This window comes from Bos mutus, chromosome 1 (assembly GCF_027580195.1).
Source record: "Bos mutus isolate GX-2022 chromosome 1, NWIPB_WYAK_1.1, whole genome shotgun sequence".
NCBI lineage: Eukaryota > Metazoa > Chordata > Mammalia > Artiodactyla > Bovidae > Bos > Bos mutus.
In genome coordinates this window covers 56,115,092-56,132,876 of record NC_091617.1, presented here as the reverse complement: position 1 = coordinate 56,132,876, position 17,785 = coordinate 56,115,092, and the positions used below count along the sequence as shown (strand labels likewise).

The window sequence follows — 17,785 nt, the reverse complement described above, 5'->3', positions numbered from 1 at the left end:
TGTATGGGTGAATGTTATTAATATAACTGTTCTAGAAATTACATGAAGTTCCAAAAAATCTGATACATCCTGATACAATGCTATTATAATTATAATTATCCTAAAATGTTGTATGTCACAGAAATAACTAAATTTCCTTGTAACAATGCCATTGTAATAAACTCTCATCTGATCCTTAACCATTAAAATGGGAAGATTAAGGGTTATGCTCAAGGAAATAATTTTATTTAATTTTTAAAATTGAAGTAGAGTTGATTTACAATATTTTATTATTTTCGAGGATGCAATATAGTGATTCAATATTTTTATAGATTATATTCCATTTAAAGTTATTACAAAATAATGGCTATATTTCCTTGTGTGGTACAATAGACTTCCTTGTTGCTTATTTAGTTTATACATACTAGTTTGTATTTTATAATCCCCTACCCCAATCTCCAAAAAAATAATTTAAATTTTTTAGAGTCAAGATGTCTCAATAAATACTTTAGAAAGCAGATAATAAGTAAGTATAAATCTAATGTAAAAAACTTACTCTGGGCTGTCAAATAAATGAATATTTTTAAAAGTTATCACAATCTGAATCAAATAATGATAGAAATTTGGAGGGAAGTGAAATTTTACAGAAAGATTTTAAAAATTCATCTGGAAACATAAACTGTGGGACTATGTTTATGACATATGTCATATGGCATGACAATCTATTTAAATGAAGGATTTTTCCTACTAAGTGGATAATAAACATTTAATAAGCCTATAATAATTAAAATACAACTGCTATAACAGAGGAATACAAAGTAAACCAAATAAACGGATCCATTTGATAAACATGTTCTGTGCTCAGTCGCTCGGTTGTGTCTGACTCTTTGCAACCCTATGGACTATAGCCCATCAGGCTTCTCTGTCCATGGGGACTCTCCAGGCAAGAATACTGGAGTGGGTTGCCATGCCCTCCTCCAAGGGATCTTCCCAACTCAGGGACAGAACCCAGGTCTCCTGCATTGCAAGTGGATTCTTTACCATCTGAGCCATCAGAGAAGCCCAAGAATACTGGAGTGGGTAACCTATCCCTTCTCCAGGGGATCTTGCCCCACCCAGGAATTCAAACCTGGGTCTCCTGCATTGCAGGCAGATGCTTTACCAGCTGAGCTACCAGAGAAGCCTATGGAAAGTGGCATATCTACAATATTCTTTAATATTAAAACAAAATTTTAATTTGTAACTGTTACCTAGAGCAATGTCTGCTAAACATTAAAAGAAAAAAAAATTAGCCCATTCCAGAACAGTACTGCTCTACAATCCCTCTTTGGGTGTGTGTTCAGTCATTCAGTCGTGTCTGACTCTTTGGGACCCCATGCAATGGGGCTCACCAGGCTCTTCTGTCCATGGGATTTCCCAGGCAAAAATACTGGAGGGAGTTGGCATTTCCTTCCCCAGGGATAATCCCTCTGTAGATTTTCTTAATGTGTGACTTTATGTATATGTATGCTGGATATGAGCTTCTGTGTGTTTACTGGGTACTCCACTCCTACAATCTTGATCCAGTTATCCTAAGCTTCCAATAGACACTCTCAGTTGTGTCCGACTCTTTGCGACCCCATGGACTATACAGTCCACGGAATTCTCCAGGCCAGAGTACTGGAATGGATAGCCATTGGATCAAACTCAGGTCTCCCACATTGCAGGCAGAGTTTTTACCAACTGAGCCACGAGGAAAACCCAACCTAAAGATACCTCCTCAAAATTTCTGAAAGTTTCTGGAGTTTTCTTCCTCATAATCTCTGCTGCCTCCTCCTAAATATATAACAATTTCTGCTTCGTGGTGAACTTCAGTGAAGGTGAGAACAAGGGGAGCTCACAGAGAAAATTACATTGTGCAGTTCACAATTCTGAGATCTGACAGCTACCATTATCTCCTCACTTTTCTATATTTCCTGCTTAATTTTTACCACTTGTCTCCTGTATAGAAATTCAGCAAACAGGCTTTAATGCTTGGAGTTGCCTTTTGGGTCTCATACTGTACTCTCAAATAGTTTATCAAATGACTTCTTCTAGGCAAATATAGTCCTCTCCTCAATAGAAATTTCAATCAAAATTTTCTTCAAAATTTTACCTGAATTCTTGGCAGTGGAGTTATGGGTGTTCCCTCTTTCTAATCTGCCTGCAATGCAGAAGACCCCAGTTTGATTCCTGGGTTGGGAAGAATCCTGGGAAGAATTCCTGGGTTGAGAAGAATCTTGGAAAGGATTTCTGGGTCAGGAAGATCCCCTGGAGAAGGAAATGGCAACCCACTCCAGTATTCTTGCCTGGAGAATCCCATGGACAGAGGAGCCTGGCAGGCTGCAGTCCATGGAGTTGCAAGAGTCGGACAGGACTTAGCAACTTAACTACCACCTTTTTCTTAAAAAAATATAATATCTATACTGTATTATATTATTTGAATTTTTCACAATGATAATATGTCACTTTCATACTGTTCAAAACTGAAACACTTTCAAAACTGTTTTCCCCTCTAATTCATGAAAGTTGACAATATTTAAGAGTTTCCACAGTTTTTTACACCTTTCCATCTCAGACAGTAAGTGCACCAAACCATAATTAAACTGGGAAGCAGATCTGTATTGGGTTTCTCTTGGCTCTACTCTCTTAGCCTTGCCACAAAAGCAAACCATTTCTGTCTCCTGCTGTCTCCCAATAAGAAGTATGTGAAGTAGGCTAGTCCATAGCGAGCTCATCAGCTTACTTCCACTTAATTGATCCAGAGCCGCTCTGGAAAAATCAGACCTATGGAGGGTGCTCTAGCCTCACTGGGGTACCTGAAAAGATTTGTGAGTTCCACATTGTTGCAGATGATCAGAAGCCACAGCAGTGCAAGGTTGTCCAGTACAGACTTTTCTGCACGCTGAACGTGAATCTGAGGAGGAAGGACAGTGCATGGTGGTGATAATTTGTGACATTATTCAGTGGAAACCAAGTGGGATACCCTCTCTATGAAGTCCCTACTGTCAGATATCAGGATGTTTTCGTCTCTGGGAGTATTGGTACCACTCTTGATGTTAAATTAATACTTTTTATTTATTTCCTTAAAAAAATAGGTGAGCTAACTGAAATGTCTGGAACATTTACTCTTGTCATTATGGGACTTTTTTTAAATTCTACAAATTTTAAACCAGGAGTTGAAGCACTTATTCTTGAGTAAGTGACTAGCATACTTTACTTTGTTTTCATACATTGAAGTTATAATATTATAATTGTAACTACATCTACATGGCCAAAATAAGATACTGACTTGGAAACTAGCCAAGTAAAAATAAAACCCCCCTTTTAAAAACTCTATTGCTTATGTTCTCTAAACCTCTAATTTCAGGTAAAATTTGTAACCTTACCTTGAGTTCCCATTGACTGTATTTCACTACTAAAACCCTTACATCCCTAACCATATTACCCAATAGTGTCCAGTCTGATCCCCTAGACAGGGCCAGGGTTAAAATAAGGCAAGTGAGGCCCTCTTCTCAGACACAAAATCTAAGAGGATGCCAAAAGACTCAGTAATCAAGATAAATATTTTAATGCAATATTTAAAAATTGAAATTAATGCAAAAAATCCATGGTGAAAATACAAAATTTTTAAAGATCAATATTACTAATAGTTCCTTTTGCCTCAGGCTCCAATATGGATCAGTATGGCAATGCCTCTAGAATGAAAGACCAAAATTCTAAGGACAGTGAAGAGGCCATGCAAAGTCAATTAAAAAAGTAAACCAGGGCATTTAAATACAATTGGCAGTGTTAAAAAAGAAAACAGAAAAGTGCAAATGGTGCCTTGCTCGAGGGCACCTACCTGAGGGGTCAGTGGAGTCTGTGTTAGTCTTGAAGAAAGATACTTTGTGAAATGTTTCAATATATGGGATGGGAACTTGGCCTAAATGACACAATAGCAACATATGTGTTAACAGAGGCCTTGAACTTAATCAGTGATTTTTTTTGGACATTTGGGAGAACATTGTGAAAGATGAAATGAGTTCAGAAGTCAGAAACTTAAAAATACAGATTACAGGCTTTGAAAGCATGTCACTAAAATTTCATGTCAATTATAATGGAAGCCAGTTGTGTTAGCAGCTAGGTAGCATTAGTTGGGCCACCACTGTAGGAAGAATTAAACATGTTATGCATGTATTTATATCTATGGGGAGTGATTCCGTAGGCTCCCTTCGTTCTTGCTCTAACTGAAACCTGGATCTCCCCTGAAGATATGATTTCCCTTGTGTTCCTTAAAGGTTATAGTGTCTTTCTCACCTGCATCCCTGGTACTACAAGCCTGGAGTTGAGGTGGGTGATCTTCCTGTACCTCAGTCATTTCTCTTCTATTTTTCTTCTTCCCCAGAAGCAGCCAATTTTGAAGCTCATGGCATCAGATTATACCACCTGCCACCCTCTTGGTTGCAGTTATCTCTAGAACCCTGAATCACACTCTCCATTTTGTGATGATTTTGGCCCCCTCTCACTGTGACATTCCAACATCACCCCGTCAACATTCTTAGTGATGTCAATTACTAAGTTGTAACAGTCAATACACAGTTAATGCTTCTATTCCCTCACCTTTCAATTCCAGGACTTCTTCTCCTCCTGGGATCATATTTCCCACTCTGCTTCAGCCACCCACTTTATGCTCATACAAATAATCACTTCATAATTTCAATTTCAACAATTATAATATTTAAAATATAATATGTACCAGCTCCTACTCTCCAAGAGAGTAGAAATCTAAGATAATAATGGTAAATCCTACTAAACCCTACAGTGGTCTACACTGTCTCCCATATTTTCAGTTTACCCCCCTAGGACTCCAATTCTAACAATTATGTAGTCACACTGAGAAGACAATGCATTGATTCTATGCTATTTTCTGACCATCATCCACCTCACTCCCTCCTTATCCAGACCATTTCTTGTGTTTAAAATCATCTAATAACTTCTCATCTCATTTGGCTACAAACCAAGGTTGTTTTCATGGCAAACGGGTGATCTATCTGTCCCCTTGTTACTACGGTAATTCACTTCTGCCACTCTCACCCTCGCCCACTCTGCTCTAACCACACTTGGCTATTCCTCATACATACCAAAGAGGGTCCCTGTTTGACCTTGTGTCCTTGTGCTTCTGCTCTTGAAATGTGCTTCTTTACATATTAGCATAAGTGGCTGCCTTACTTCTTTCATGCTTCTATTCATACTTCACCTTTTTAGAAAGAAATCCCCAAATAAGAGATGTTCCTTGTCAACTTGTATAATCTTCTATTCCTGGAAAACTGATGTTCCTAAAATGTCCAGGCCATAAGGTCTTCTCAGTCCTCTAGGCTAGGGGCTATGCAACATTAAGTTATAAAAATGACACATATGCTTAGATCCATAATATCAAAATCTATGAGGGTGAAGCATGGGATGTCTGATTTTAAAAAACTCTTCCCAGATAATACTTAAATACAGACAGTGTTGCAACCCTTTGCTCCTATAAAAGATCTAGATTTGTTAGGACAACTCATGATCACCAAATAAAGAAAAGGGACTTTTTAAAACAATTCAGAAGCTTTTTCACTGCATGCCTGACTGATTGCACACATGCACACACATGTGTACATGCACAGGTCTATTAGATGGTTTTGGAGCTTGGTTATTCGGCTCATATATACTGTGAATATAATGGGCACTGATTCCTTTGAGGATCTGGTTTCCTCCTCATCCAATTTCTCCCATTAATTTCTACTACATATGGAAGAGTCTTAATAACTCCTCAATATTTGTTGCTTAATTGATTTGATTACATTTTGTGCTAATTAATGAGACTGAGTTTTTTTCCCCTTCAATGTTTCATAATGAAATTTTCTCTGGTAATACCTAGGTATTTGTTTTGCAGGGACAGAGTCTGGCAGCATATGGGTAAAACCAAGCTCTATTTCCTCTCATGAAATAATATTCATGTGCCCTTTTAAGCTTTTCAGTTTATTTTGCCATAAATATAATGTCAAATTAAAGACAGGAAATATACAAAGAGATAACTAGAAGTAAGTTTTAAATAGCTATGATCCCAACACCCAAAATGACAAATAATGGTGTCTGAGTGTGCTGCTTTTTCAAACTGTTTTGCCTGCAACTGTTGAGAGCATGAGTTTTGGGAATGATGCCATTTTCCTAGGCTCTGGAGTACTTGAATAAGCACAGACTCAGAAACCACAAAGAATCTTCAAAGGGCATTCACGTGAACAAAAGATTCATTCACATTCTCTAAGTGCTAGCTAGATTTTGGGCAAAGGCTTAATTCTATCACTGTGTAAATCAGACTAGGAGTTCAGTATTTCCTTTTAAAATAAACAATTTTAGCTCTTCCTACTGATATAAGGACTAGCTACTTGAACCATAGCATTTTCTAACTACTTGAACCATAGTTCCTGGATGAGTTTGGTCAAATAGCATAGCTACAACTTAACATGTCTTTCAAAGTCAACCCCAAAAAGAGATACTAATTTATATTCAGTGCAAACTGGTTAAAATTGCTTTAGAAGTATTTGTTTACTTATCTTAGTGCTCCTTTCTTCCCAGTTAAATTACAAACTCCTTGAGTGTTGGTGAATGTCTTATTCATCTTTATTTTCTTCATAATGCCTAGCACAATGCCTCACATAGATAAGCCTTGCATTGACTATGTTAGCTTAATTAACTATATCAACTATATTTAATTTTTTTCTAAAAATGCAGATTCTGGAATTGTCTATCATTTGTTGCTTTTCTTATGGTGTTTACTTTCACTGGACTTCTAATTCCTGCACATACATATTTATATATATCATTTTCTGATATATATTATTCATTAAATATCTACTTAACACTTATTATGTTCAGGTAAGAAAGCCATTTGAATTTTTCTATTTATGTGACATTGACTAAGCCTGAAGATATTCTTTAAATGACAGAAATGTTTCATTCTGGAATGAAGAATTCACTCAAATTTTCCAAGGAATCATCAACAAATTAACACTTAGTGTTTTTGATTTTTAACTGCATTTCAAACCAATGCAAGCATGTTGTAAAGTTTTTGAAAAAAAGAAAAAAAACTCTCATAATCTTTACTACCTAGAGGCGAACACAACTAATATTTCACATACTTCCTCCAGAATTTTATATTGTTTTTTATTCTATGAGGTTTCATGAAGTTAGACACCTATTATAAATTAAAATGTTAACTTTTTTTATTTGCTTAATATTTTATGACAGATAATTTGTATTAATAAAGTATAGATGGAAATAGTTTTTTAAAAATCAGAGTGGGACAAATTGGGAGACCAGGACTGACATATACACACTTCCTGCAATGAAGAAGGCCCAGGTTTGATTCCTGGGTTGGGAAGATCCCCTGGAGAAAGAAATGGCAACCAACTCCAGTATTCTTGCCTGGGAAACTCCATGGACAGAGGAGTCTGGTGGGCTATAGTCCTGGGGTCGCAAGAGTGGGACATGACTTAGCAACTAAACCACCACCACCAGATATAAAATAGGTAATTAATAAAGACCTACTGGATAGCACAGGGAACTCTACTCAGTACTCTATAATGGCCTATATGGGAGAGAATAAAAAAAAGAGTGATATTTACTGATTCACTTTGCTGTATACCTAAAGCTAACACAGCATTGTAAATCAACTATACTCCAATAAACATTAAAAAAGAAAAATAGTCTTTCTTTCCTCTTAAATGGTTATTCACTATTATTTCATATCATTTATCTGCTCTGTTCAGTTTTCTTATGATTTTGACATTCTGCTGTGTTGTTACTTTTCACTAAGATAAAGTGTTGAAGATCAAGGTACCATTTTTCCAGCTTTGATTCATAAAATATAAAAATAAAATTATCTCATGTCTAAATAAATAAAAATGAAAATCATAAGGAAGTCCTCCTTATAAATGTCATTTTTGCCTGAATAAGTTTTGTGGCCCCTTTTCCAATGTTAAAAGGCTTTCAGAAAGCTGTCTGCTTATGTAACTGAAAAGGAGATAATATAGAAGAGGAAAACCACTATAACAATTATATCACCCAAATTGTTAGCATTCTAGGAAAATTAGTTGGGACTCAACTTCAAGTTGGGCTTCCCTGGTTGCTCAGTGGTAAAGAATCTGCCTGTCAATGCAGGAGATGTAGGCTTGATCCCTGGGTCGGGAAGATCCCCTGGAGAAGGAAATGGCAACCCATTCCAGTATTCTTGCCTGGAGAATTCCATGAACAGAGGAGCCTAGCTGGCTATAGTTCATGGGGCTGCAAAAGAGTCCAACACGACTTAGGGACTAAATAACAACATTAAGTCAGCCAGTGCCAAGTAAATGGAAATTAGTCGCAAATTATCAGATACAATTAGTGTAAAATATAAGAATTATCTGTGACTGAAAGAAGAAATAGAAATGAATTAACTAATACTGGGAAAATTCAGTATGATTAAAATCTAAGAAGAAAAAGAGAGAACATTGTTTTCTCTCCCATTTATTAAATTTGTTTTTATTTGTTTCTGGGATCCAGAGTAGAGTAGATCTATAAAAATGTCTAACACTTTCTTTTCTACCTGAAGAGGCACCACTTAAGAGTGATATGGAATTATTCTACTGCTTAGCTAACAGAAAGAAAGGAAAATAATAACCCCATTCCCTTGGCATGTTTGTGCATGGGATGCCCTTCTGCTTTCCTTTGGTGCAATGCCAAAGGTGTGTGAAAGATGGCTCATTCTTCTGAGAGTTGGCCGTTTCACGGGGAATAGATTGGAGTAGTATAGAATGAGATGGAAAGAAATTTCTATGACAAAAATAACTTTTTTAAATCTGTTTTGCCTTTTAGACTTCTGGTGTTTCTATTACTGAGCCCTCTTTTGTCTCGACTTGGACATGGTTTCAGCTGGCGCTGGGCATTCATAATGGTCTGGAGTGAAATGAAAGGGACTCCTAATATAAACTTGGCTCTTCTGCTTGCCTACTTTGAAAACTCTTATGGATCTGAAAGGGAGAAATCTCAAGTAAAGAAAGATGTAGTTTTTCTATTTGAATATTTTATGAAAACTGTTTCTGTGTACTAAAATATGCTTTTGTAGTAGATCGCTCAACGCTACTTGGACTGTGAGATTGATTTATCTATGATGGGGAAACCAGGGAGGGGAAAAACAACTGGAAACTTTCCTATTCCTCATTCTAGTTTAGATATCCTTAAACTCCTTCATCACACTCCTAAAAAATAGGTTTATTGTGAAAGTTAAGGGAATTAAAACTTATAAATCATTTAAAATAGTACCTGATACAGAGTATGCACTCAACAAATGTTTCTTTTTTAATTTACTCCTAATACCTACTTAGGAGAAGGCAATGGCAACCCACTCCAGTACTCTTGCCTGGAAAATCCCATGGGCGGAGGAGCCTGGTAGGCTGCAGTCCATTCACTTTCACTTTTCACTTTCATGCACTGGGGAAGGAAATGGCAACCCACTCCAGTGTTCTTGCCTGGAGAATCCCAGGGACGGCGGAGCCTCATGGGCTGATGTCTATGGGGTTGCACAGAGTTGGACACGACTGAAACGACTTAGCAGCAGCAGCAGCAGCAATACCTACTTAAAAGCAGAAACCTATTTATGAATGGCTGTATTGTATTCTGTAACTTTATAAAGCCACATCTAGAAACCAAAACATTATAATTATCAAGGCAAGTTATCTCTTAAGATAGATCCCCCAAACTCTGCCCAATAGAACATAAAGTGTGACTATCCCTCTACCACATCTCAAGATAATTTCAAGGAACTCTTTAAGAAATATTCTATGTAGACATCACAACACATCTAACACTTCCATTGTTAGGTTTTTTTTAACATAAATTCTAGGAGTAAAGGGAACCGTGTCAAGGTTATTATTATGCTAATGCTAAGTCACTTCAGTCGTGTCCGACTCTGTGCGGCCCCCACAGGTGGCAGCCCATCAGGCTCTGCCGTCCCTGGGATTCTCCAGGCAAGAACACTGGAGTGGGTTGCCATTTCCTTCTCCAATGCATGAAAGTGAAAAGTGAAAGTGAAGTTGCTCAGTCGTGTCTGACTCTTAGCGACCCCATGGACTGCAGCCTACCAGGCTCCTCCATCCATGGGATTTTCCAGGCAAGAGTACTGGAGTGGGGTGCCAGTGCCTTCTCCAGGTTATTATTATGTATCTAAGTAAATAATAATCAAGCATTTAAAAAAACTAAATATTCAAAGACTGCTTTAAACCCCAAAATATCTAACATTACATGACCTCCTCTTTCTTTTAGTCGTCCCTAGTGGCTCAGATGGTAAAGAATCCACCTGCAATGCAGGAGACTCCGGTTCGATCCCTGGGTTAGGACGATCCCCTGGAGAAGGGAATGACAACCTACTCCAGTATTCTTGCCTGGAAATTCCCATGGACAGATGAGCCTGGTGGGCCCCAACTCATGGGGTTTCAAAGAGTCGGACATGACTGTACAACGGACACATTCACACCCTTCTTTCCTTTTAACTAATTTCCACTTTGTCTGGATAATCAAAATCAGTGTCATCATCATACATCCTGACCAGCATAATGATGAACATTGCACTTGGATCTGGGTTCTGAAATTTTTAATTGCTATTTATTGTGTGGTCATCCACAAGTTATTTAATTCTGATCCCCCACCCCCTGCCATGTGTCTGTTTCCTCATTCCAAAGCAGTCCGCAATAGTACCAATGGTTTGCTAGTAAATATTTATCAGGTAACTATCTTGGAAAGCGGGAGTGTTTGCCAAATTTCTGTTCCATAATCATTGGCACCAACAAAACATAAGTCAGCCTATAAACTTCCTGAAAATGTAATGACTGGCATTCACAAACTGGTATGAGCCAGACCTATCTGGCGATCTTACTGTCTCTACTGTCTCAAAGGGTTATTATGAGAAATTGAAAATATACATAAAAAGCTTAACACATTGTTTAGCATCTAGTACTGCTACTGCTAAGTTGCTTCAATCATGTCCGACTCTGTGCGACCCCATAGACGGCAGCCCACCAGGCTCCCCCATCCCTGGGATTCTCCAGACAAGAACACTGGAGTGGGTTGCCATTTCCTTCTCCAAGCATCTGGTAAATGTACAGTAAATCTGAGTTCTGATGACGATGATGATGATGCCATGTAGACATCTTTTGAAAAAACACTTTGGTCAATCAAATCATTTCGAAGGATGTTTTAGTAGTGGCAACTAGGTGAGAAGAAATTAGCAGTCCTTCTTTAGTTCAATTTGGGTGACTCCTACAGCTAATTTATTAATACTAAAAAAGAGGCACTACAATGAAAGCTTAAATTATTAACTTAATCTTGTCTCTACTACTTCACAAGTTAAGTGACTGAATTGAATATGTTCCAAACAAGTGTATAGAATATATGAGGCAAAAACGGAGAGCTAAGGAGAAATAGACAAACTACACTGGAGACTTTAACACTCCTTTCCATAATTTGTTTAATGAAGTATTTTTGTTTGTTTGTTTAGTCACTAAGTGGTGTCTGACTCTATTGTAACCCCATGGGCTGTAGCCCACCAAACTCCTCTGTCCATGGGATTTCCCAGGCAAGAATACTGGAATGGGTTGCCATTTCCCTCTCTAAGGGATCTTCCCAACCTAATTCCACATCTCCTACATTGGCAGGCAAATTCTTTACCACTGAGCCATGAGGGAAGCTAGAACTACTAAAAAAAATTAGCAAGGATATGAAAGAACTAAACAACACCATCAACCAACAGGATCTAATTGACATTTATAGAATCATATCAAGTGATGAAGAAAAATCACTTAGCAAACAAAAATCAATATCCATTTATGATAAACCTCTCAAAAAGTAGAAATAAGAGGGAATTTCCTAAAGTAGATAAAGAACATCTACAAAAAAATCTGCAAGTAACATTATAATACTGAAAGATGTTTTCTCCTTATAATTGGGAACAATCTAAGAATGTCTCAATTAATTAATGAACAATCAAGAATCTCTACCTTCATTCTTTTTACTGAGCATCCTGATAGAAATTCTATCTTGTTCCATAAGACCAAAAAGGAGAAAAAAAACATGAATATTCAAAAGGAAGAGATAAAATATTCCTATTGCAGATAGTATGATTATCTATATAGAATTCCAAGGGTCTTCAAAAAAGAAGACGGAAAAAACCTTCCTAGAACTAATAAGTGAATTTAGTATGGCCTCAAGATATAAGTATAAATAATCAAATATATTTCTATATACCAGCAATTGATTCAAGGAATCAAAAATTAAAGACACAATGCCATGTACAATAAAAACAATTTTGAAAGAAAAAAATAAATGGGAAGAATCAGTATACCCAGTTTTAAGGTATTATTACAGCCATGGAGATTATGTAGTATTGCCAGAGAGAGAGAGAAACATGGAACAGGATAGAGAACTCAGAAATAGATTCACACAAACATCCCCAACAATTTCTGATAAATATACAAAAGTAATTCAATAGATGATGTCTTAAAAATGGTGCTTAAGAATGGGACATTCATATATGAAAAAAAAGAGAAGAACCTAGACCTAAGTCTCACTGCTTCTACAAATATTAATTCAAAGTGAATCACAGAATTAAATATAAAATGTAAAGCCAGAAAAATTTTTTTAAACTTGGGGTAAAATCTTTAGGACCTATCGTAACACAAAGATACCAAGAGCATAATCCAGAAAAAAAAAAAAAAAAAAGAAATTACACTTCTTCAAAATTGAAAACTTTTAACAGCACAACACACAGAATACAGAAAGAGACATTTCACTGAAGGGGATATACAGATGACCAATAAGGATAAAAAAGGTGGTCAATGTCATGAGCCATTCAGTTCAGTCACTCAGTCATGTCCGACTCTTTGTGACCCCATGAACTGCAGCACGCCAGGCCTCCCTGTCCATCACCAGCTCCTGGAGTTCACTTAGACTCATGTCCATCGAGTCAGTGATGCCATCCAGCCATCTCATCCTCTGTCATCCCCTTCTCCTCCTGCCCCCAATCCCTCCCAGCATCAGAGTCTTTTCCAATGAGTCAACTCTTCACACTGGGGACTTGCAAACTGAGAAAACAAAGATATCATCTATTAGAAGGACTAAAATAAAATATGGTGATGACACCAAATGCTGGTAAGAATGCAGAGAAACTGACCACTCATAGATTGCTAGTAAGAATATCAAATAGTACAGTCACTCTGGGAAAGAATTTGGCAAGCAACACAACATTGTAAAGCAATTATCCCCCAATTAAAAATAAGTAATAAACAAAAGAATTTGGCAGTTACATATGCAACCACCATACAGCAATTGCTGTCCTGGGGATTTAGCCTGGAAAAGGAAAATTTATGTCTACACACACCTGTACATGAATTTTTATAGTAGCTATATTTATAATAACCAGACATCTGGAAACAATTCAGATGTCCTTCAGTAGGTAAATCTTTAATACACTGTTGTACAACTGCACCTTGGAATGTTACGCATCAGTAAAAAGGAACAAACTATTAATAAAAGCAACAACTTTGATAAATCTCCAGAGAATTATTCAAAACAGAATACATACTTTATGATTTGAATTGTATAACATTCTTACGAAAATGTAGAAATTGAGAACAGATGAGTGGTTGCCAGACAAAAATATAGAAATTGAGAACAGATTAGTGATTAGAATAGGAACTGAAGAGCCCCTTGATGAAAGTGAAAGAGGAGAGTGAAAAAGTTGGCTTAAAATTCAACATTTAAAAAACCAAGATCATGGCATCCGGTCCCACCACTTCATGGCATATAGATGGGGAAACAATGGAAACTGTGACAGACTTTATTTTATTGGGCTCCAAAATCACTGCAGATGGTGACTGCAGCCATGAAATTAAAAGACGCTTGCTTCTTGAAAGAAAAGTTATAACCAACCTAGACAGCATATTAAAAACCAGAGACATTACTTTGCTGACAAAGGTCCATCTAGTCAAAGCTATGATTTTTCCAGTAGTCACGTATGGATGTTAGAGTTGGACCTTAAAGAAAGCTGAGTGTCGAAGAATTGATGCTTTTGAATTCCGGTGTTGGAGAAGACTCTTGAGAGTCCCTTGGACTTTAGGAAGATCAAACGAATCAATCCTAAAGAAAAACAGTCCTGAATATTCAGGACTGATGCTGAAGCTGAAGCGCCAATACTTTGGCCACTTGATGTGAAGAACTGACTATCAGAAAAGACCCTGATGCAGATTGAAGGCAGGAGGAGAAGGGGACAACAGAGGATGAGATGATTGGATGCCATCACCGATTCGATGGACATGAGTTTGAGCAAGCTATGGTAGTTCATGGACAGGGAGGCCTGGCATGCTGCAGTCCATGGAGTTGCAAAGAGTCAGATGTGACTGAACTGAACTGAACTAGTGGTTGCCAGGAATAAAGAGATGGGGACATGAGGGAAATAAAAGTGACTATAAAAGGCAACATGAGGAATACTTATGGTAAAAGAACTGTTCTGTATCTTGACTGTGTCATTGTCAATATCCTGGTTGTGATACTCTACTATAGCTTTGAAAAATGTTACCTTTGGGGGCAACTGGCTAAACATTACACAGTACTTATTTCTTAAGACTGTATGTGAATCTACAACTATCTTAAAATGTTAAACATTAAAAAAGAACAAGAGAGGGAGAAAGAAAGATGAAACAAATGATTGATATCAGTAATGAAAAAGACCATAACTATAAATTGTACAGCTATTAAAGGAGTAACAAATAAAAACTATACATAACTTTTGTCCAAACAACTCAACACCTTAGGTGAAGGTGGTTAAATTCCTCAAAAAACAAAATGTACCTAAACTGACTCAAAAGAAAATATAAAATCTTAATAGCCCTCTATGTGTTAAAGAAATTATATATATAAATTAAAACTTTCTCATAAGCTAGAAGCCTAGATGGCTTGACCGGTGAATTCTTCCAAACATTTAATGAATAAATTATAACAATTCTAAACAAACTCTCTCATAAAATAGAGAATAATGAAACACTTTCTTACTTCATGTGGCCAGCCCAGTGTGATACTAACCACCAACAATGATAATTACAAACAAAAAACTGATTAAACCACTGATTGAACATGATACAAAAATTCTTTAAAAATATATAGCCAATTAATTTTAAATATGTAAGAAATATAAGACATTATGGTCAAGTATTCATCCAAAAATATGTTCATAAATTTTAGTTTAACATTCAAAAAAGTGTTTGTAAAATCTACAAAAACTGAACTCATAGAACGAGAGAACATATTAGTGATTTCCATAGATGATAAGTGGAGGTAGAGGAAATGGATAAAGGCAGTCTAAAGGTACAAACTTCCAGTTATAATATAAGTAAAAGTAAAATCTTTTATTTTTTACCTCACACCATATGTAAAACTGATTGGAGATGGATAATAGTCTAAATAAAATTAAAAACTCTAAAGCTTCTGGAAGAAAACAAGAGAATACCTTTGCAGCCTTGGAATAGACAAAAGGTTTTAAAACAAAAAACAGTAATAATTGGGGTTCTCAACTTTAAAAATGTTTGCTTATCAAAAGATAACTTTTGAAATGGATAAGGAAAATGGTCACAAACTGAGAGGAAGTACTCATAATACATATATCATATATCTGATATGCACATTTTCTGTAGCTTTTTTAGATTCCACATATAAGTGATATCATATGATATTTGTCTTTGATTTATTTCACTTAGTATGTTAATCTCTAGGTCTATCCATGTTACTGAACTTACTGTTATTTCATTCATTCTTATGGCTGAGTAATATTCCACCATATATATGTACCACATTTTCTTTATCCTTTTATCTGCCAATGGACATTTAGGTTGCTTCCGTCTTGGCTGTCATACATAGCGCTGCAGTGAACACTGGGGCACAAGTATTTTTGAATTTGAGTTTTCTCCAGATATATATCCAGGAATGGGGTTGCAGAATCATATGGTAACTCAATTTTTAGTTTTTTAAGAAATTTCCATACTGCTCTCCATAGTGGCCTCACCAAGTTATTGATATATTCCCACCAACTGTGTAGGAGGGTTCCCTTTTCTCCACACTCTTTCCAGCACTTATTATTCATAGACTTTTTAACTATGGCTATTCTGACTGGTGGAGAAGGCAATGGCACCCCACTGCAGTAGTCTTGCCTGGAAAATCCCACGGACGGAGGAGCCTGGTAGGCTGCAGTCCATGGGGTCACTGGGAGTCGGACACGCCTGAGCGACTTCACTTTCCCTTTTCACTTTCATGCACTGGAGAAGGAAATGGCAACCCACTCCAGTGTTCTTGCCTGGAGAATCCCAGGGACGGGGGAGCCTGGTGGGCTGCCGTCTATAGGGTCACACAGAGTCGGACACAACTGAAGTGACTTAGCAGCAGCAGCATTCTGACTGGTGTGAGGGGATATGTCACTGTAGTTTCAATTTGCATTACTCTAATAACTGGCAATATTGAGTGTCTGTTGTCCATCTTTATGACAACACACTTCTATCCAGAATATAATTTTCAAAATTTCTACAATTTTGTAGCAAAAAAGAAACCCAATTTTAAAAACAGGTAAAAGAGTTGAACAAATATTTCAAAAGGAAATGTATATACCACTAAGTATATTAAAATGCTCAACATCATTACTCTAGGGAAATGCAAATTAAAACTACAATGAGAAACATAATATTCAGCTTAAATGAAGATTTTAGAATTGGTGTATCCCATCTATAAAAATAGAAACAGTGGTTGTCTTTTGTCTGGTGAGGATTGATTGGAGCAGCCCTGGGGAAATTTAGAGGATATGAGAATATATACATCGTGAAAGGATTGAGCGTAATATGGGTGTATGCACTGTCAAAACTGATCAGATACACAAATACATTTCATTCTGTGTAGATTATACCTTGGTTTTCCTAGTGACCATTGTTGGGGTGGCCCCCTTGAGGAATTAAATCAGAATATTCAGTGACAGCGTCCTGTGCACCAATATTTAAAATTTCTCAAGTAATCATAGTGTGCAGCCATGAAAGCCTCTGGTGTGTTTCACATTCTGTCTCTAACTTCCATCTGTAGCCAAAGAATAGAGGACTGGCTAAGAGTTTAAAATAAATTTTGGAAGTTAGATTTCCATAAATCAATGGAAATATGTAATATCAGACTGAGAAGTGTTTCTGCATCTGTCAGAGGAGATATAAGAGGAGAAAAAAAAAAAGTGACAGCAAAGGCATCAACTGCTCCTCCCTTCTGGTAATGATGGTAAAGAATGTGGGAGACCTGGGTTCGATCCCTGGATGGGAAGACCCCCCTGGAGAAGGGAAAGGTTGTCAACTCCGGCATTCTGGCCTGGAGAATTCCATGGACTGTATGGTCCATGGGGTTGCAAAGAGTCAGACATGACTGAGCAACTTCACTTTCACTTTTTTTCTGATAATGAAGGGATACCAGAAAGGCAAAGTATGTGGTAGAACAAACATACCAAGGCCTTGTATTGTTTCTTCTAGGTGGAGAGAAATATTTAACACAGATGTGCTGGTAATGTTGAACAGAGAACTGTGTGGCTATGTACATGGAAGTGTATGTGGTGGATGAGAACTGATAAAGTACAGGGATATTCCCAAGATGCAAAAAGTTCAGAAATTGAAATTAAGAACAAAATTTTTTTCCTAATGTCTTTATAAGTATATAAATACTTGTCAAA

General features: G+C 36.9%; 1 protein-coding gene across 1 annotated transcript in view; it reads left to right on the top strand.

The window, feature by feature from the left end:
* The window catches only part of SLC9C1 (solute carrier family 9 member C1), a 121,061-nt gene that overhangs the window by 32,479 nt on the left and 70,797 nt on the right, over positions 1-17,785 (top strand). The window contains exons 8-10 of the mRNA XM_070358298.1: positions 3,096-3,195; positions 6,751-6,894; positions 8,872-9,046. Of these exons, the coding sequence (XP_070214399.1) occupies positions 3,096-3,195; positions 6,751-6,894; positions 8,872-9,046 (419 nt within the window). The remainder of the gene's footprint in view (positions 1-3,095; positions 3,196-6,750; positions 6,895-8,871; positions 9,047-17,785) is intronic.